This window comes from Chroicocephalus ridibundus, chromosome 22 (genome assembly GCF_963924245.1).
Source record: "Chroicocephalus ridibundus chromosome 22, bChrRid1.1, whole genome shotgun sequence".
Classification (NCBI taxonomy): domain Eukaryota; kingdom Metazoa; phylum Chordata; class Aves; order Charadriiformes; family Laridae; genus Chroicocephalus; species Chroicocephalus ridibundus.
In genome coordinates, this window is record NC_086305.1 from 6,870,423 (window position 1) to 6,890,973 (window position 20,551).

At 51.8% G+C, this 20,551-nt stretch overlaps 1 protein-coding gene across 8 annotated transcripts in view; it reads left to right on the forward strand.

Annotated features, from left to right (window-relative positions):
• The window catches only part of PIP5K1C (phosphatidylinositol-4-phosphate 5-kinase type 1 gamma), a 52,929-nt gene that overhangs the window by 18,784 nt on the left and 13,594 nt on the right, over positions 1 to 20,551 (forward strand). For 7 of the 8 annotated variants that reach the window (XM_063357716.1, XM_063357714.1, XM_063357720.1 and 4 more), the window contains exons 2-11: positions 8,395 to 8,426; positions 10,709 to 10,795; positions 11,144 to 11,274; positions 11,873 to 11,990; positions 13,952 to 14,104; positions 16,563 to 16,862; positions 17,391 to 17,596; positions 18,784 to 18,867; positions 19,378 to 19,426; positions 20,444 to 20,528. In XM_063357716.1, the coding sequence (XP_063213786.1) occupies positions 8,395 to 8,426; positions 10,709 to 10,795; positions 11,144 to 11,274; positions 11,873 to 11,990; positions 13,952 to 14,104; positions 16,563 to 16,862; positions 17,391 to 17,596; positions 18,784 to 18,867; positions 19,378 to 19,426; positions 20,444 to 20,528 (1,245 nt within the window). Of the gene's footprint in view, positions 1 to 8,394; positions 8,427 to 8,502; positions 8,698 to 10,708; positions 10,796 to 11,143; positions 11,275 to 11,872; positions 11,991 to 13,951; positions 14,105 to 16,562; positions 16,863 to 17,390; positions 17,597 to 18,783; positions 18,868 to 19,377; positions 19,427 to 20,443; positions 20,529 to 20,551 lie in introns of those variants that run through there. The other variant, XM_063357721.1, reaches the window with a different exon arrangement.

Here is a 20,551-nt window from a genome sequence, read left to right on the forward strand (position 1 = left end):
TTTTTTTCTTTTTCCTACATGCAGCTGATCTGAGACAAGAAAACAAATCAGTTCTTTTTAAATTTCATTTCCATGGTCTTGTCCTGCTCATTCCCCGCTGTAATTGGGCTTCCGTGCTGTAAGCGCTTTTCTGGTGAGTTGTCAAGGAAACGTTTCAGCCTGGTATGTCCTGGCTCAGCAGCGCGGCTCCCGAGGAGGCTTGCGCCCGGGATGCGGTCCCGCACCTGCGGCTGAGGGAGGAACGCGTTAACTTCTGCCCTGCCTCCTCAGCTGGGATAAACATATTTATTCCTGAGGCAGAAACAGTTTCTGCCTGAAAGCAAAAAATAAAACAGGCCGGTAGGCGCCTTTACTGCAGAATCCTCCCTTTGTGGCAGTCCCTTGCGGTGGTGACGCTCCACGAGCGGGATGCTCTGCTTGGCATGGCCGCGCTGGGCTGTGTGATACAGGGCTTCAGTGGCTCCATCCCTGGGGTCTGGGGTTCAGACCCTCAAGCAGAAATTGGGGGGGTGAGGGGGGGGTGGCTGGGACAGGACTGGGGGTGGGCTGCAGTCGGGGGGGTTTCCTGCCGCCCACCCAACCCCGGTTCCTTGAAGATCTGGTAGATGGAAACTGCCCAGGCTGGAAAGGCAGGAGCGAGCTGTGTCACCGCTGTTGTGTCACCGCGGTGCCCCTGGGCCCCGTCCTACCTAGCCGGTACATTAAGCTCTTTCCTTTAATTTGTACGAGCCATGCCGTTCCTTTCCCTAACGAGTTTATGCTCAAATAAACAAGACAAAGGGCATGGGAAAAGAGAGTGCAGCGCGTAGCGTTGGTGCAGCAGATCGTGGTTTGCAAAAAATCTCCTACCCTGCCCGAAGCGGAGGTGGTTCCCGCGTGTCTGAAACGGCATGGCCAGGCCCGGGGCTGGCGTGGGCGGCGAGCAGGGGCCGAGGACGGGCAGGAGAGCAGGGCGGCCGAGGTGGGATTAAATGGGATTACTTATCTCTGGCCGCTCCTGGGAGTCCCGTTTGAATATTGCCCGGTGCCGCCAGCATTTCCATCTGTCTGCACAAAACTGCTGGACTTTGGATGGTGACTGAGGTGTCCTGGGGACCGTGGGGCTGCCGGGTGCGGGGGCTCTCCTGCCCCTTGCCGTGCTGCCCGTCAGGACGGAGCCAGCCTGGCCTGAGCACCGGGCTGGCCCCGGTGGGGAGAGAGAATGTTTCGGCTCTTTTGTGTTTCACCAGCGCGAGTTTCCTGTAGATGATCCCCAAAAAATCATTCAGTCAACAGGAGTTCCAGGGAAAAATGGATGTTTTAGTATCAAAGCTATATGTGCATTCTATATAACAAGCAGAATTTATGTCAGATTGCTTCATTTCCTTATTATTTCTACAAGCTCCCCAATGGCAGCAGCAGCTATCAGTGCCCAGGGTGCGGAGCAGTCAGCTACGGCTCTTTCTGTGAGAGATGCCGCATTTAAGGCGGGGGGAAAACCCCCAAACTTCTTATTTAGTATTGTGGCTTACTTGATTTTTCTCACCCTAATGAAGTTGTGGTGTTTTGTGGGAAGAAATGTGTTTAATGATCAGAAGTAGGTCATCCTGGGTGCCTGGGAAGGGCAGGTTGTAAATAGCTGCCTTCTCCACTCCAGGAGGCTGCTCAGAGTCCGGCTTCTGCTGCCGGTTGTGTCGGCTCCTCTCTCGCGACCGCCCTGGGCTGTCGGTCCTGTCTGCTGCGAGCCGGAGCCGCGCGGTCTGAGCGTGAGGAGAAATTCGGAGGTTTGTAGAATCACAGACTGGTTTGGGTGGGAAGGGACCTTAAAGCCCCCCCAGTGGCACCCCCTGCCCTGGGCAGGGACACCTCCCACCAGCCCAGGTTGCTCCAAGCCCCGGCCAACCTGGCCTTGAACCCCTCCAGGGATGGGGCAGCCACAGCTTCTCTGGGCAACCTGGGCCAGGGGCTCACCCCCCTCACAGCAAACAATTTCTGCCTCACATCTCATCTCAATCTCCTCTCTTTCAGTGTAAAACCAGTCCCCCTCGTCCCATGGCTCCCCTCCCTGCTCCAGAGTCCCTCCCCAGCTTTCCTGGAGCCCCCTTTGGTCTCTTTCTGCCCTTCCCTTTTGATACGGAGGACACTGGCGCTGGCTCCTGCGAAGCCCCGGCTGCCGGCCCTGCGCCGAGTCAGATGCTGCTTCTCAGCTGAGACCTGTGTTCTGGCGTCTTCTCTGAGTTGCCTCTCCTCCCAATTTTAATTTCTTTTTATCAGCAGTCCCTTACGGGAGGTAACAGCTGTCTCTTTTGATGGATGCGTTTCATTTCCAGCCTTTCTGTCTGTATTTCGACTGCAACACATCTGCTACACGAGTATTGCCAGGACAGAACTGCTGGAGAGGGGACAGCAAAGGGCTACCAAGATGCTGAGGGGACTGGAACATCACTCTTAGGAAGAAATGCTGAGGGATTTGGGTCTTTTTAGTCTGGAAAAAAGACAACTGACGGGGGAATCTTATCAATGCTTATAAATACTGAAAGGGGGGTGTCAGGAGGATGGGGCCAGGCTCTTCTCAGTGGTGCCCGGGGACAGGACAAGGGATAACAGGCACAAACTTGACCATGGGAAGTTCCATCTCAACATGAGGAGGAACTTCTTTGCTGTGAGGGTGGCAGAGCCCTGGCACAGGCTGCCCAGAGAGGTGGGGGAGTCTCCGTCTCTGGAGACATTCCAACCCCGCCTGGACGCGTTCCTGTGCCACCTGCTGTGGGTGACCCTGCTGTGGCCGGGGGTTGGAGGAGATGATCTCCACAGGTCCCTTCCGACCCTGGCCAGTATGGGATTCTGTGATTGCCTTTAACTTTCACAGCCCGTGCCTTAGGACTGTGTTTCTTAATGCTTTTGCACATAATGCATTAACCAGCCAGGGCTGCGTTTGGAGCGCTCTGATGGAACGATAAACCCTGGCATCCCGGTTGCGTCCTCACCTCCTCTTGTTGTCCAAATGGGTTCCTCAGGTGTGTGGCGTTGGCTTCTTCTCCATCAAATCAGTGGAAAATTAGATGCAGACTCCCTTTGGGTGTTGTGTGTGTGTGTGTGACGTGTCGGAATTTCACCGTTTCCAGCCGCTAAGGCTGGGTTAATATTAAATGTCAATTTTGCAAAGCCTGATGTCAGCTCAGTAGCTTAAAAACAACGAACATTTTTTAAAAAAAAAAAAAAAGCACCACCAACAAATGTGACCTGCTGATGCGGCACTTTTGGAGGAGTGTACTTTGAAAACTGGCCGTGTTTGGTTGCGGTTGGGCTGCCCCGATGGAGAGCGTGGCAAACGGCAGGTCTCTCGCGTGTTGCATTTTTGGAGGGGTCGTGTCGGCCCAGCCTGCGGCTGAAGAGCTTAACGTGGGGGGGGTTATACCCCAACGTGGTTTTAGCTGCAGTCACATTGTAGAGCTCCTGGTAAACGCTTTGATAAAGTGAAGCTGCTGTTAAAGATGCAGCACTATCTCCGACTGGAGAAAGGAGTCTCCACCTCGCTTCGGCTTCTCTAAAGCATCAAATACTTATAATTTGTAAGTGTGTGTATAACATCTGCCTTGTAAAGACGACTTCTTTATTAGGCCTTAAACAAGGCTTCTGCTGGTGATTGTAAACTTTCTTAAGAAAAGCCTTTTCAGTGGACAGATGCCTTTTGTGGCTCTTTCTGGTTTTATATCGAAGGGCTTTTTGCTCGTCCGCTGTCTCAGCTGGCTTTGAGAGGGGCCCCAGTGACTTTTTTCTTTTTTTTTCCTCGATTAGATTTTAAAATTTATTCTCTGCACCTAAATGAGACTCGAAACCCCTGTTTTTAACTTAAACTCTTTCTAAATTGTGGTCAGCACAGGCAATATTTTCTGGTTTTCATGAAGTTTGCTTTTAGGCCCCAAAATTTTATGGGTTTTATTTTTTTTATTTTTTTTTTTAACTTCTGACATTGCTTGCGTTTCCCTGGTGGCAGCGTCTAGAGCGGCTGTGGGCTGGAGAAGCCGAGGGAGCTGCTCTCATCCCAACCCTGCACCGTTTTGTGCGTTCGGATGCAGCGGTGAGGCTGACGAACCTGTTAACGAAGAGGCGCTCCTTGGCGAGCGGGAGCCTCCTGCCAGCCTACGTCGGGCGTCGCTTACTGGGAGCGAGTGGTCAAGTGGGTGTAAGTGGGGAGTGGGGGGCCTGAAAAGGCCTGAACAGCAGTTTGTTGACGCAATGGATGGCGTAAGAGGAGAATCGAGTTATTTCCCCTTGTGGAGGGTTACGCTCCTCTGGTACGGTAAAGCTAAAACTCGAGAGTCCTTTTCTGCGTTGGACGGCAAATAGGCAGAATTCCGGGAGTAAATTCATCCCTGTCCTGTGAGGTGTCGGCGTCGTGGCGGGGAGGGACAGGGCGGTTGTGGCTGTGAATAGAGGGGCGTATGGGGGGGGAAAAAATAAACGTTAAATCGGAGATGAGAATCGCTGAATGCTACAACCGAAGCGTTCGTTTCTGAGGCCCTGGAGGAGCTCGAGCGTTGGGATAGGGTCAGCTCAAAGCCGTGCGCAGATGAGAAGAGGAACCGAAGGCAGCAGGTCAAGCGTGCATGAAACGCATTACAAAACCCAGGCACGAGCTGGAGGCAGGGCAGAAAGCTGGGGTTCCGTCCCGGGGTTCCCCTTTTGGAGCCACTCCTCACGTTTCTGAATACACCCTCACTAAGCTGCACCAAATCCGATAAGAATCGTTTCAATTAGCTTTTGTTAAGTGTTGAAACTTCCCGCAGCAGAGCGCCTGTTCCCCCGCAAACCCGAGCGCTGTCTCCCGTGGCTGTAAAACCCCCGAAGCCGGAGTTAAATCAGTTTTTGCAAGGCCATCTGTCAGCGTGTTTGAGATGAGCGCAGCCGAGTGCCACGCACCGAGAAGCCATGGGAAGGCTTTTTTTCATTTTCTGCCTAGACAAGTCGATTTTATACAGCCTTTTTTTTTTTTTGGTGATTTCTTTTTTTTTTTTTTTTTTTTCGGGAGGTGGAGGTTTTGCTGGTTATGCTCTTGTCCAGCTGAAACATCATTTTTCCTGGAGATCCGCAGTCCCCCGCCTCCGGTACCCTTCCTTCATTGGTGTTGATTCCACATTTGGTACGTGTACAGCAGCAGACACTTAAAAGCAGGGAACGAAAGCGGCTTGTGGTAATTATCACAAAATTAAAGATAATCTCCTGCCCTGGAATTGTGACAAAGTGCATAAAAGAGATTAGTGCAGTAGGAGAGCGGTCCTGGCCGTGGCAGGGAGAGCGTATTGGCCGTGTTGTGTTCCCAGCCGTTTCCACTGTTCACCCTGGAACAGCATTTGCCCGTTTGGGTTCCTCTGTGGTCTTGAGTTGCTGCTCCGGCCATGCCCTGAAAGTTCATTAGCCAAATGCTCACTTGATGCCGTAGCTTCTGCTCCCCTGGCCAGGGCAGGGCTTTTTGTTGAGCGATCATGTTGTCTTAGACCAAAGAACTAATTTTTCGGCACAAAAATTGATGCAGAGTTTGGGCTAGCGGTGGTCCTCTGAGCTGGTGAAGTCCTAAAGAGTGATGAGGTTTCACATCCCTGTAGGGGATGGTCCCTTGGCTGAAGGATGCTCTACCCACATGAGTGGTGGAGGGGAGCTGGTCTGCGCCGACGAGTGGTTCCTGCTGTGCTCACCTTCCGTATCATAGACTCACAGAACTGTTTGGGTTGGAAGGGACCTTAAAGCTCACCCAGTGCCACCCCCTGCCCTGGGCAGCGACACCTCCCACCAGCCCAGGTTGCTCCAAGCCCCGTCCAACCTGGCCTTGAACCCCTCCAGGGATGGGGCAGCCACAGCTTCTCTGGGCAACCTGGGCCAGGGGCTCACCCCCCTCACACCAAACAATTTCTGCCTCACATCTCATCTCAATCTCCCCTCTTCCAGTTGGAAGCCATTACCCCTCATCCTATCACTACCTGCCCTTGTAAAAAGTCCCTCCCCGGCTTTCCTGTAGGCCCCCTTCAGATACCGGAAGGGGCTGGAAGGTCTCCGCGGAGCCTTCTCTTCTCCAGGCTGAACCCCCCCAGCTCTCTCAGCCTGTCCTCCCAGCAGAGGGGCTCCAGCCCTCCCAGCATCTCCGGGGCCTCCTCCGGCCCCGCTCCAACAGCTCCGTGTCCTTCTGCTGTCGGTGCCCCAGCGCTGGAGGCAGCACTGCAGGGGGGTCTCCCCCGAGCGGAGCAGAGGGGCAGAATCCCCCCCTCGCCCTGCTGCCCACGCTGCTGGGGATGCAGCCCAGGCTGCGGGGGGTTTCTGGGCTGCCAGCGCACGGTGCCGGGGCGTGTGGAGCTTCTCCCCCACCGACACCCCCAAGTCCTTCTCCTCAGGGCTGCTCTCCATCCCTTCATCCCCCAGCCTGGGTTTGTGCTGGGGGTTGCCCTGACCCAGGTGCAGGACCCTGCACTTGGTCTGGGTGAACTTCATGAAGTTTGCACAGGCCCCACCTCTGCAGCCTGTCCAGGTCCCTCTGGATGGCATCCCTTCCCTCCGGTGTGTCGACACACACGCAGCTTGGTGTCATCAGCAAACTCGCTGAGGGGGCACTAGTGTTCTGAGATGGGATTGTGCGATGCGGCTTGCACGGGGGGAACGGGGTTTCAGACCTTTGCTGCAGTCCTGTGATTCTGTTCCTGATGTGCAGCCCGGGCCCCGGAGAGCAGGATTTAAAACAAAAGAGCAAGAAGTGAACCCTCCCATGCCGCTCCGGCTTTGCAAGCGCGGGCCAAGCTGTCGTGCTGGGGAGCTGCATTGCAGACAGTTCAAAGTGCCGTGTTGACAAGACCCGTTTTGCACCCAGTTTGCTGAGACCGGATGGTGAGAGAACCTCAGCGCTTCGGATCGAGAGTGACTTCATCTCTCTCGTGGCCACCAAAGGGCTTTTTTTTGGGTTTGTTGGTTTTTTGCTTCCCAGGGTCTGAAATACTGCCTGAAAAGTAACTGAATCAAGCTCTCTCCTGGTGCTGTCGTCATTTGCAGAGCATCTTGCTCCTGTTATGCCCAGCTCCTTGCTGAGGCTCCGTTTGAAACAAGCCCTGAAGCATTGCTGCTCGTATTTGAGGAGCTTGAGCAGTTACCCCAGTTAAACCATTGTAGTTCTTGGCCAAACGGGGGAGATGCTGAAGCAGCAGCATGTTGGGATGGATCCTCTGGGGCTTCACCCCTTGCCAGCCGGGAGGGCTGGACATCTCCTGCTCCCCCCGGAGGGGGACCAAGCCCAGCTTGAGGGTTGGTTTCCCTCTCGAGTAGGAGGATTTGCGCACCGGTAGGCGATTGTGCAATCCCCCTGTTGCCCTCAAATGGGGAAAAGTTGAAGGCTTGGAAGAGCCTTTCTTCTTCGTAGCCAAAACTCTCAAGCTCCACTCAACGGCCTCTTGTGAAATTAAGCCCTTTCTGAAGGATTGTGGGTTGCTTAAGGATCTGTGCTTGTAGGAATGCTTCAGGCAGGAGCAGGGAGCAGCAGACTCCTACCTGGACGGCCGTAAATCTATGCCTTGGGTTTGTGTTCTGTGCAAGCGGGCTTCTCTCCTAACTCTGGGGTCTGGGGGCTGCCTTGGCAGGGGACGTTGTGCTGCCGGGATGGGGTGGGCAGCTCTTCTTCTTAAGCAGCTCTTGATCCTTGTTCATGGTGGCTCTCCAGAGCCAGCTGGGCTGGAGCTTGTGGTCCCACTCGCGAGGCTCTCGGCAGGCCAGCAAACGCCCCACGGGGCCAGCAGCAGAGGAGCCTGTTCTCGCTGTTGTCTGAAAATTAAGGAGCTCCCTGCCAGCCTGGGCTCGTGCTGGGGAAGGGGAAGGTGGGTTTGGGCCCGTGTTTCCAACTCTTGAGTATCTATCTGAAAGCTTCAGGCAGAATCCTTGTTTCTCACTGTTCGCTGTAATGGGGTAATGGCAGCTTCTCCCAAAGGCCGTGGTAGAGATAAATGATGCATCCATTTTTGCGATATATTTGGACCTCGGATTCTATAAATAGATTCAATTATCAATATGGTTTGTCGAGTGCCTTCTGAGTGGCTGGAAAGCGGCTTCATAAGTGTCTCTCTGGGCTTCTGCATGTAACTGACTCTTCAGCGCGCTGTGGAGCTATTACTTACGGTGCAGCAGGGATTTACCAGAACTCTCTCCGCGGAAGCCTCTGGGAAACATCATTGCTGGGGAGAACTGTGCGTCTTTTGCTTCTGAATACGAAATTGTTTGGGTGACCCCTGTGACTTCAGACTCCCGCACTAGTGAACCAGCTGCTTTTAAAGGCTTTCCAGCTTGCTTGAAAGAGCAAAGCATTAGGCTATTTTCTCATTGGTTGCTTTGGTTTTTTTTCCTGATGTCCCTACTTTTACTGATGCTCTTCCCTTCTCTCCTCAGGTCTGGCACCGAAGAAGGCAGCCGTCACTGAGGTGAGATGTGTAAAGCTGGCCTTGAAAACCCCGTGTTGAGAAACGAGAACACAGAGCTCTAGAAAACGCTCGTGCCTGACTTTTTTTGAGCAAAGTTGGATTTAAAAATACGTTTAAGATTACTGAAAATTTGATATCTGTTATTTGGAAGAAAGAAAATTAATGGCAGGTCTCTGGAGTCGCTGTGTTAGCATCACCACCAGCCCAGAGGGGATGTGAAGGGATTATGCCCACCACGTGGCCAATTTTAGCCGCATGATCCATGATGTCTGTAAGTAAGTGGCTCAGGGCACCTCTCCCACACCAGAACCAGCAGGGGATAAATGGAGAATCTGTGTATTGAGCGTCTCCAGGGCTCAGCGTTGGGTCTTACCCGCTCCTGCGAGCGAGTCGAGGAGGCTGTGATTTGTGAAGCCATAAAAGAGGGGAACGTCTCGAGGGGCTGATATTTTCTCACACATAATCCAGGTCGCAGGTTGCTGAATCACTGTTACCTTCTGGAGCAAAACTTCACAGTTGGCAGCAGGGAATCTAGTAGGAGGATCTGTGCCTGAAAGCTGTTCCCTGAAGCCCACACTCTTGGTTTAGGGCACCATGTTCAAATGAATTTTCTTTGATCTGACTTTCTGACGTACCCCTTTCCATTACTCACCTGGGATGATGAGCGTTTGTATATGTGAATAGCAAAAATCTTCCCATAAAACTGCCAGGAATGTGGCACTCGATTCGTTCTCACCCCCCGGAGATATGCATAGTGGGAAGCTCAGCTTTTGTGGAAGTCAATTGCTTTGTTCAGGGCACAAATAGCCCCGCTTTTTCTCGCCCTGGAAACACAGTCACGGGTAGACAAGGGACTGCGGAAGAGACTTTTGCTCCTGCTTTTCATGTGATGGCAATCCCTTAACCGCTACCCGTGTCTGTTAATCGCTTTGAGAGGATGATGAGGAGCCGCGTGGCGAGGCAGGACGACACAGCCTGAGCTTGTGTGTGATGTTGGAAGCTGCGAGGCAAGGCTGAGCTGTGCTGCTGATCACGACTGCTGGGAGAAGGAGTCCCGGGAAGCAAGCCCGGCCGTGCTAAATGTTTCAAATGGAGTGGGAAATAAGATATTTTTTTTGAAGGAGAGCTCGGTCGGGCCCTTAGTACCAGAAGTACAGGCAGTTTGGCCAGAAATAGCTGCAAGCTCTTGATTAAAAGCTAAAACACAAAGAACTTCTGTAGTCTGAACAAAATTCTACATTGTCTGCTGTAGCCATCAGTTCGGAGATGGGTCTGTGCGGCACTTGAGAGAGAGTGCGATACAATATTGTCGCTTGGGAAATGACCTTGGATCTCTCCGCAGGCTGCTTAAAGGAACACCCAAAGCCTGGCTGTTCTTTAGTGTAAGGAACCCCCCGGTGTCGCGGGTGGGTGCTGGGGGAGCGGAGGAGGAGGCGAAACGTTGCCCTGTGGCAGAGAATAGAGGCCCCACACGCAGGGCTGTGAAAGGAGCAGCATCAAACCCCACAAAACCTGGTTGTGTTGGCTTGCGGAAGGGTACGGCCACGATCTGCTCCCTCCTGGATCAGCACAAAAAGGCCCAGGCAGACTCGGAGGTAGAAGAGGAGGAAAATGGGGTAGGAGGAGGTTTGTTCTCTCTCGGAAGTGCTGGCAGCCCCATAGTGTTTCTGGAAACTCTTTGCAAAACTTCAGGAAGAGCTGGTGTCGCGGTTCACCCTGTGCGGGCTCCTCCTCTCAATTGTAAACAAATGAGATCTCACTTACGTGGGTTTTCTCCGTACGAAGGCAGGAGTGGGGTTGGTTTCTCCCTCTTGTCTGGCTTGTATTTCTCCAGTGAAGCGCGAGGTATTGGTATGACACCTGAGGGCGTGGGATTTTTAAGAATAAAGTTCTCTTGCTGTTTGATTTAATTCGTGGCTATTTTAAATCGATGGGAAACGGCAGTCGAGCAACTGCTGCGGAATCTTGGCAGCTGGGAAGCAAGCGGATCTTCCCTGAGCTCAGCATCTTTGCCGAGGGCTCTGCCCGCTCAGTACCGAGGGTGTCAGATGGAGTGGTTGGATATTCTAATTCTTCTTGTCTTGTGGGATGGATGTATAATTCAAACAGCTTTGTTTTAAGGCTTGCTGGTGCCAATTACACCTGTTTGCGCTCTGCAGATTTTTCTCCAGCGGTAGAGAGCGATCCCCACGATATGGTGGTTGTGCCTGTGCCGCTCTGCGTGTTCTTGTTGGCCAGGTCAGCTTCTCTTCTGGGCTTTAGCCATGCTCTTTTCGTTGCAGGGACCGTCGTTACCAGGACAGCCCGGCCAAGGGAAGAAGATAGGTCATCGAGGCGTTGATGCATCTGGTGAAACCACCTACAAAAAGGTTTGGGTTTGCGGCGTGGGGACGGGCGGCTGCGTGTAGGTAGCAGGCTGAGGAGAGGAGTTGGGGCCCGAGGTTAGCAATAGCACAGCCGAGCTTTCCTGGTTCAGTTTGGTCACAGCTACCGAGCTGATTTAGATTTTACGCAGCGCCCTCGTACTGCATAATCTTGCAAATGGCAAACCTTCTGGGAGCCTTAACCCTTCAGCAGCTGGTTGAACTTGTGTAGCAGTATGTAGCGCCTGGGGTGACCCCATAGAAGCCATAGACACGACTGCGTTCTGTTATAGGGGATGTTATGGCGATAATCTGCTGTGAAACGCTCACTGACTGCTCTTTTCTTTCCGCCAGACCACCTCGTCCACTCTGAAGGGGGCCATCCAGCTAGGGATTGGATATACTGTCGGCAATCTGAGCTCCAAGCCAGAGAGAGATGTCCTGATGCAGGACTTCTACGTGGTGGAGAGCATTTTTTTCCCGAGGTAAAGGAGAGAGGGGAAACAAAATGAACGGATGAGTTATTTCTTTTCCTCTCAGTGATTTTTTTCAAGAGAGCTTCCATCTGTCTTTAGATCACAGAGTTGGATGCTCTGAATGTTTTAAATATGCATCGATTACGTACAAACATAACAGTGGGAAGTGTTAGATTCTGCAGTACACTGGCTTGCACAAGGAAGTGAAAGATGCAGTGCTGTATACTTGCGCTTGTTAGCCTTCCTACGTGCTTTTCTTTCTACCTGTCCATCTAGAATTTCTTCCGCAAAATTATCCCCTGTTTGAGATGGAAGAAACTCAGCTCCGTGAATAAACAAAGCTCGTAAAAGCTGTATTCCCTGTGTAAATATATTCTGCTTGGCAAGCGGTGGTTCCACGCGTTATCTGGAAGTAGTTTGTGGCAGATAATTTAAAATCTATTTTCTTGTTGTCCTGCCACAGAAGAAAGATGTTTTGTTGTTGTTCCCAAGGTGTCATTTTGCGAGGCTCGGTTCCTCTTAAATATCCAGTAGCCTTGATGTGGCTGTAGCTGTCTGGTGAGCGGTAACGCAGAGGCCCTGCTCACCTCCTGTCTCTTCTGTGCAGCGAAGGCAGTAACCTCACCCCGGCTCACCATTACGCTGACTTCAGGTTCAAGACTTACGCGCCAGTGGCTTTTCGGTACTTCCGAGAACTCTTTGGGATTCGTCCAGATGATTATTTGGTATGGATATATTTTGGGATTTCTCCGTCTTTCCTCCGTTGTTTGCGATGGTCTAGAGTAACCCAAGAAATTTGCCCCTAAATGAAGGCTGTCAGCGATTCTTGCCTAAAAGGGACAGAAAAGAGTTGAGGCATCGTTCTGATCCCAGCCAGGAGTGGGAACAGGCTGTGGATTTAGGGAGTCTGTTCAGTTTTGGAGGAGATCCAGTGACGGTCCCAGCAAGACCAGCACCGCTCAGCCCAAGTCTTTGTTTGCTACGAGGTAGCTGCTGGCTCGCCCTGGAGGGAAAGGCAATGATCTGCACACAGCGAGTGCTGTGTGAGCTACGCGACGGGGTTCCCTCTCTGTTGCTTGTGGTGACAATAACTTACTGTGTTTACAAGCAAAAGGAGTTGCGTTCTGCTGGGTGCAACCCTGTAATGTCCCCTGGGGCTCTGAGGACAAAGATGGGAATTTTTCTTTGTGTACTCACTCGAGAGCGACGCGAGTGTAGTTATTTTAATCGTCTTACAAAGACGGAATAAAATACAGCTTGTTCTTGTGCTCAGAAAGCTCCTCAGAGCTGGAAAGGCTGGTTTTAAAATACCTAGTAATACAAGCTGTTGGGGCTTGGGGTACGTTGGGGTTGAATTTGATCCCTTGCATGTATGTGACGTCCTGCTCTTTAGAAAAGGACATTTGTTGAACTGGGGAAGGGAACACGTCCAAACGAGCGCACGCCCTCCCCCTTTTTTAATAGCCCCTTTTTTCCCCCGAGTTGAACTGTAGGTAGGGGTAATCACAGCTGAACACCTACAAGCGGAACCAAATCTCTGCCATTGCACGGTTTGACAGTAACACGGTCCCCATCTGTGCCATCCGAGATAATGGCAGCTGATTTGATGAGTGGCTCAAAACTTGGGTGAGGCAAAGAGCCTGGAAAGGTCGCGGCTCTGATTTGTTGCTTCTGCTTCCCCTGCTTCTCTCTTGCCTGCCACAGCAGCAAATGCCTTTAATTATGCATGAGATAATTAACTTGATAAAGACTTGGATCACTAATCTGTGCAGGGCTGAAAGCTGTTTTCAGTGCGTAATGATGAGCGTTTAATTTATTGCTCTGATTGTGTCCCTTGCACGCCCTACCTCCCTCTCCCCATCTTGCCTCTTGCTGTGGCAGCTCTTGACGTGGTGCTGCCCTGAACCCACGCAACCGGCGCGGTTACCCTGGGGTTGGCCCTTACCTGCAAAGGGCATGTGCTTGCCTGCACTTCCTTCTTTTTTTTTTTTTTTCCCCCTGTTGCCTTTTTTTTTTTTTTTTTTTCCTCGTTTGAGAACCTGCTGTTTGAGTTCTGATGGCTAGAAGTGTCCTCCCGGTTCAATTCTCGGTGCGGTACCCCTTGCTGTGCTTACCCAGTGCCGATCCCTCTTCTCCTTTGGGCACCTGGTCTAATCCTTTTCCTGGGTTTCTATCAGGATTGAGGGGGTGAGACGCGGCTGTAAAAATCCTCGTGTCACAGGGGAGCACGAGGCCAGAGGACAGCCGGTGCCTCGCGTTCCCTCCAGCTCGGTGATACGGGGAACCCTGAGCAGACTGTCATGTCTCTTAAAATCCTGTCTTTCCCTCGGCGCTTGCGGTAACATGCTGAAAAAAAAGCCTAAATGTGATACATGCACAGTGGGAAAATACAAGATGTCATTATGGAGCTTGGATGTTACTGAAAGCAGATTATTAGCTTGGTTCTCAGCAGTTGGGGTGCTCTGAACTGAAATCTCGGTCTCTAATTGTAAATTGTCCATCAGCTTTGCCGCTTAGACCTAACCTGTAATGAAAATAGTTTTCACTTAAGCTTTGCTACCCCTTAATCTTCTAGGGAGGCAGCGTGCTGGGGAAAGCCCTCAAGGGCATAGAACTCGACGCGCAATGAGCGGGGGCTAAAAATAATCTTTTTTTTTTTTTTTCTTTCTTTCCTTTTCTTCCCTAGTATTCGTTATGTAACGAGCCTCTGATAGAGCTGTCGAACCCTGGTGCCAGCGGCTCCCTCTTCTATGTCACCAGCGACGATGAATTCATCATAAAAACTGTGATGCACAAGGAAGCTGAATTTCTACAGAAGCTCCTTCCTGGCTACTACATGGTGCGTATCGCCCGGCGCCTCGGACCCGACTTGGGTTGGCGGTGGCAGCTTTTCCGTCCAAAGCATTGCCCGGGGCAGGCCCCCCCCTCCCCAGCCTGGGTCTCCTGTGGCCTGCCCGCCCTGTGCTGGGGACATCACCAAGAGCATGTCTCAAAGCCAGGCCCAGAAGCACAAATCCCGCCAATTACTTGCAGACTCTGGGGGTAAACTTTTTTTTTTTTTAAATGTGTTGGGTCGGAGGGGACCTCTAAAGGCCATCCCATCCAACCCCCTGCACTGAGCAGGGACAGCTTGAACTAGATCAGGTCGCTCAGAGCCTCATCCAGCCTGGCCTTGAATGTCTCCAGGGATGGGGCCTCCACCCCCTCTCTGGGCAACCTGGGCCAGTGTCTCACCACCCTCAGTGTAAAGAACTTCTTCCTCATGTCTGATCTAACCCTGCCCTGCTCTAGTTTAAACCATTGCCCCTCGTCCTGTCGCTACATGCCCCTGCAAACAGCCCCTCCCCAGCTCTCCTGGAGCCCCTTCAGGGACTGGAAGGGGCTCCAAGGTCTCCCCGGAGCCTTCTCTTCTCCAGGCTGAACAACCCAACTCTCTCAGCCTGTCAGGTAAGGCAGATAATTGTGCCATAGCTCGTAGGCATGTTCTGGCCTGAAAATGGCTTCCCAGATGTGTGTTTCTGGGTGTCGTTTCGCCAGCACTGGTTCATTCTTCTTCCCTTGGCGCCGTGCGTCTGCCTCAGCCTGGCTCCGGGGTGATGACTGCGGTAACAGAACCACCTTGGTTTTGTGGGGAAACTGCGGCCGTCCCTGGATATCTCCCGTATCCGCTGTGTAACAGAGCTGCTCCGAAGGCAGTTGCTGGTTGTCCTGGCTCAGTCCCAAGCTGAAGATTCCCGCGGTACCAGTCAGTTTTGTACATCCAGTCTGCTGCAGGTAGCTCTTGGCTGAATCTCGGGCCTGGCAGGGCAATATGTTGAGACCCAGAGGACTTGCATGTGGTCACAAGTAGTAGATCAGAACCAAACCCAACGCTTTGGCGCGTAAACCAGAGCTGTCTCCCTGTGTAACTGTGGTGAAGGGTCCACTCGATAGATGGAGGCACTGAAATTCTGTTAGAGCTACCATGGAGGTGCCGAGGAGAAGGTGATGATGGCAAGCGATGTTAATGCTGCCCCATCTGTGTGCATGCGTGTTGCAGTGGGTTTGATTTTTGTGATCGTACGCCGATTTTATGAAAATACTTCCCTTTCAATCTTTACTGGGGGAAAATTTGCCGAAGTGAGACAGGGCCTTGGGTGTCTGTGTGGAAGCGGGAGCCGGTCGCTTGCTTTTGCAAGTCACAGTCAAGTTCCTGGACAGGATGAGCTTTCTTGGAAAGTGCCACCTCTTGCCTAACGCACGTAGTAAATCAGGTGGAGGATTTGGAATGGGACTGGAGTTGCGCTGTTGTCCTGGCTAGCAATTAGCGTAACGGATTAAACCGACCTGGCCTGTCTGGTGCAGAGTTACGTGCCACTTGTGGGTTACTGTGGTGCTGACGCGCGCTCTCTCTGCTGTTCCTGGGGAAACCCACCTGGTGTGGAAGGAGGCGGTGGGAAGGGAGCAGAGTGGTCGCATCCTCAGTTACTTAAAGCCGGGCAAGTGCCGTTTGCGTTCCGTCTTGCGCCGTGTTGAAGAGCGCGCTCGCAAAGAGGGCTCGCTCCCGTGCCCAGTTAGGTGAGATGAGGAGGGGCATGAAATTTTAATACGGTCGTGCTTCTGCCGTCTGTCAGAGAATCTGTCAGCTCTCTCCTTCCTTTCGTAGCGTGCAGAGATATTCTGTTGCCTTCCCAAATTTCCCCAAAGCTGAACAAGCAAATCGTGCCTGTCATGTCATTCCTAACAATACCGCTGCCTAAAAAAAAAAAAAAAAAAGGAGATGATAGCGGATCAGGATATCCGTGCTCTCTGGCCAACTGGGTTTTATAAAGCAACTCTGCAAAAGGAGCAGAAAATTGATGTTGTTTTGTTTAAAAAATACCGTGTCCCTGGTTTATTCTGGGCCGTAGAATGGCTCTTGATTTCCGACACTTCTGAAGAGATGAAGATAGCTGTTATTTTTAAACTTGAAGTTCCCACTTATTGTGTTTATTTCTCTCCCAGTTTGGTTTCCCTTTTTTAGCTGCTGTTGATGGGGAAAGCGGGGAATTTCCGGACTTGGTTATTTGCCCAGAGTGCTGAACATCTCATTCCCTGTATTCAAGGCATAAGTGGTATTTTCAGGTCCTAAAGCCACTGAAATGCAAGAGTTTATCAAATGCGTCCAGTGAGCTCTTGTGTAAAGTTCAGAAAATCTCTAGGTGAAGAACCCCTAGCCTGACTGCTCCAAGATCTGTTAACGTGCCGTGTGTTGAACGTGGCAGGAGTTTTCTGCCAAAATGACCTTTCGCCATGCTTTTGTTCCACCCCTGCCGCAGAATCTGAACCAGAACCCACGCACTCTGCTGCCGAAGTTTTACGGACTGTATTGTGTGCAATCGGGGGGCAAAAACATCCGCGTGGTCGTGATGAACAACATTCTGCCTCGCGTGGTGAAAATGCACCTGAAATTTGACCTGAAAGGCTCAACCTATAAACGCCGGGCATCCAAGAAGGAAAAAGAAAAGTCCAGCCCTACGTACAAGGATCTAGACTTCATACAAGACATGCCCGAGGGCCTGATGTTGGATGCAGACACTTTCAGTGCATTGGTGAAAACGTTGCAACGAGACTGTCTGGTAAGGAGGGGCCGCGTCTTGGGGAGGGGGTTCACGAAGTTCGGTGCCTTTCGAGCATGAGGAGGAAGAGCAAACGGTTGAGAACCTTGCTAATCTGCTAACTCCAAAGCAGGATAAATCCCTTCTACTGCCCTTCTCCCTGAAAGCGAAGCAGCGGAGCTGGATGGCATGACAGCCCCTGAGGACTAAGGCTGTGTTCCTTTGCCTGGCGCGTCAAATTGTGGGAGCCTGTTCCACTTGTTAGCTGGGTTGTTGGGACGAAATACGCTTTTCCCATACAGGGTGCAGCAGATACATGGTACGACGGTGTTATTTGCAAGCCTTCAGCCCTTTGGGTTGGTTGTGGGGTGGCCAAACTCTGTGCTGTCAAGTCCAGAGATGATGATTGTTTCAGAAACATTCAGGCTCTGGCAAAGGAGTTGTTAGTGGGAATGTGGATGGGTTGTTCCGTGCTTCGAGATCTGTGCTGGATTTGAGCTGCTGGCCTGATATTTTGTCTTTGTTCTTAAACTCAATGCTAACCTGTAGGTGTTGGAAAGTTTTAAAATCATGGACTACAGCCTCCTGCTCGGGGTTCATAACATAGACCAGCAAGAACGGGAGCGACAGTCTGAGGGAGCCCACAGCACGTCGGATGAGAAGCGTCCCGTGGGGCAGAAGGCACTTTACTCCACGGCCATGGAGTCCATCCAGGGTGGGGCCGCCCGGGGGGAGTCCATAGACACAGACGACACGTAGGTGAAAACCGGGTTCTCTTGCGCTGCTGGGAGGGGCAGAGGTGGAGGCCGGAGTAGTAGATCCCGAACTGCGGCTCATGTGAGCAGAGTGGGCGTCTCTCCCGGGGGTTGTGGTATTGCTGCCGGTAACGTGGTGTGGTGAGAAAGGGGAAATCTGGGGCGGGGAGTATTTGTGTAGGACTCCAGGCTCACAGAGGTCTCTCTTCTTAGGCCAGTCTGTAGGTTGTCAGCTCCTGTACCAGCCTCTAAACATCCTCCTGTGCTCTGGGGAGATGAAACTAGCTCAGTTCTAGCTCAGCATCCGAGTGCTGGAGTGGGGATCAGCCTGTCCCTAGGAGCTTGGCGTTTGTTCTCCATCACTCCATCTTTGGAATCCCTGACAGTACCCTGAGTGCATCCCAGTGCAATTAGCACACAGCAGTGCAGCCGAGCGCTGGAGTAACTGGTGGAGCTGGGGGCAGGGGGGGGTTGCCCAAATCCTGTCCTGTGCCATGCCCGATCTGTGACACTCGGGCTGCAGGCGGCCCTTGTGACTCTGCCTCTCTGGACCAAGCTTGCTCGCAAACGGGGGGTTTGCTCTTTGTTGCTGTTTGAAACCAGCTGCTCCAGCATGGATGGAGGGTGAGTCACGGCGGAGCCAGGATAATACTTTGGTGTTTCCATTCTTTCAAGTCGTATGACTAATTGCAGTGGCCTGCCTGAGACCGCGTGCTTCTGTTGTGTGCTGGTGCTAGTGCTTGCTGCACTTTTGGCAGGACTGATATTAGCGTGGATGGGACTGCAAATACCCTTGTTCTTAAAGGTTTGCTGCCCTAACAGGCAGACAGCTCACACTGACCTGATAAATAACCTGATCCCCAGAATAAAATACCCTGTAGCTAAGAAAAAACGATGTGGTGCTTTCCGGCCCAGGCAGAGCCGTTGCCACGTGACGCGGTTCCTGTCCTGATGGCCGGTGTTTGGCGATGCAGGCGGCAGCCCCAGGGACACCTTGTGCGAGGTGGCCTGGGTCAGTAGGTGACTTCCCATGGCCGTGCAGAAAGCGGCTTTGCAGGTTTTGCGTTGTGTCCAACCACCCCATCGGAGCCCTCTTGTCAGTGCCGCTGTCTGCCCTTCCGCAGCTCTCGGGGTTTTACAGCTGCTCTTTCTGGGGTGCACTCGCTGAGGCTTTGTTTTACCTGCAGGATGGGAGGAATCCCAGCCGTGAACGGCAAAGGAGAGCGTCTCCTGCTACACGTAGGGATAATAGATATCCTTCAGTCGTACAGGTAGGTAACTTTGCAGTCTGCCCTTTAAGTGTCTTAACATCTATTTTAATACTGAATGAAAGCAGGAAGATTTTCCTCTCCTGAAGAGTTTGCTAATGAGTGGGCAGGCTGCCTAAAGCTGTCTGTCGATGCGTGTTGGGGGCTGTGGATTTTTATCCTGTCCTTAAAACAGCTGGTGACACAGAACCATTTTTCTAAGACATAATGAGCTGCTTATAAAGAAGTTCCCCGGCTCTGTGCCTCGGATGGGTAGCGCATCTCCAGGTGTTTTTCTGCCCCTCTTCCAGACCAGCTTCTCCTTCCCCGTAGGGCTCCCAGGCAGTTCTGACCCCGCTGCAGAGATGCCGCTGTGCTCGGCTTGACCTCTCCTGGCTACACGCCGGATGAAGGCGGAATCGTTAGCAGCTCAGTGATCTCTCCTGTGCGGGCTGTGAAAGGTGGCTTTGATACAGAGTTATGTGCCTGAATCGCTCTTCTTTCGTTTTCTCTCCCCTTTTCCCCTGGAATTAGGTTCATCAAGAAGCTAGAACATACCTGGAAGGCCCTTGTCCATGACGGGGTGAGTGCCTGTGCAGAGGCAGGAACTGGCCAGGCCTCGGCAGGATTACCTGCCTTGGCTTCGTTTATTCTAGTTGGTGCCGATTACCGCGCTATTTATAGTGCCCGAACTGGCACAGTGGAAGCCAATGAAAGGAATAGTTCTTGCCTCTTGTGCCTCCACGGCGGTGTAGCGCCGCTTATTCCCAATCAGGTTTTCTTGCTCACTCCCCCTCCTCGCGTGTTTAGCTGTCGTGCTACCGGCTTTCCTCCTCTGCTCCCATCTGTCATTTTCCTTCTCCCCGCGACACCAGGAGCTGAACGCGCAAGGCGCAAGCACTCGTGTACGTGTCGGAGCCCTGCGTTTGCTCTCTCTGGTGATTGACTGTGTTTCCACTTCAGTAAGCTATCTGTTAATAAATCCCTGGCGGTGTTTCCCTGCTGTCTTGTCTCCTGCAGCGCCAGGTGCGTATTTAACGAAAGAGCAACTTTGGATGTGGAAACTTTTTTTCAGCATGGCATATCCTAGCTTCCTTTAAATAACAAGGCAAAGGAAAGGTGGAGATGCCAAGTCACGGTAGCACAGTCAAACGCCAGAAGCAGAGATAGCTTCGGTTTTACTATTTTTAAACAAAAAGTGCAAAATGTTTGAAATGTATGGAGACCTTGTGCTGAATTTTTGGTGTCCGTGTCGTATGCAAAGGTGTCCAGGTGTGCTTTGAACGTCAGCCAGCAAAGCCAGAACAAATCATATCTGTGTAATCAGGCCAATATTTGAAAAATCCAGGAAGTCTACAGAGGGATAAAATCACCAAAATCCATTATAAAATTACAGCAAGAGTATAATCAAATGCAATCAAATCAAAGGCAATGCTTCAGGCTTATTTATAGCATTAATCAGATCATTTCAGCTAAGCCTTTCCATTTTAAGGCTCTATCAGTGCTAAATGTTGGAATAAAAAAGACTGCGTCGGTTGTTATAGAAATTCTGCCTTGAGGGACAATTTTAAAATTAAACAATTGCTTCTTGCCTTTGTAGGACACGGTGTCAGTACACAGACCCAGCTTTTATGCAGAGAGATTCTTCAAATTCATGACCAACACGGTGTTTCGAAAGAATTCCTGTAAGTACCTCGTCCGAGAGCTG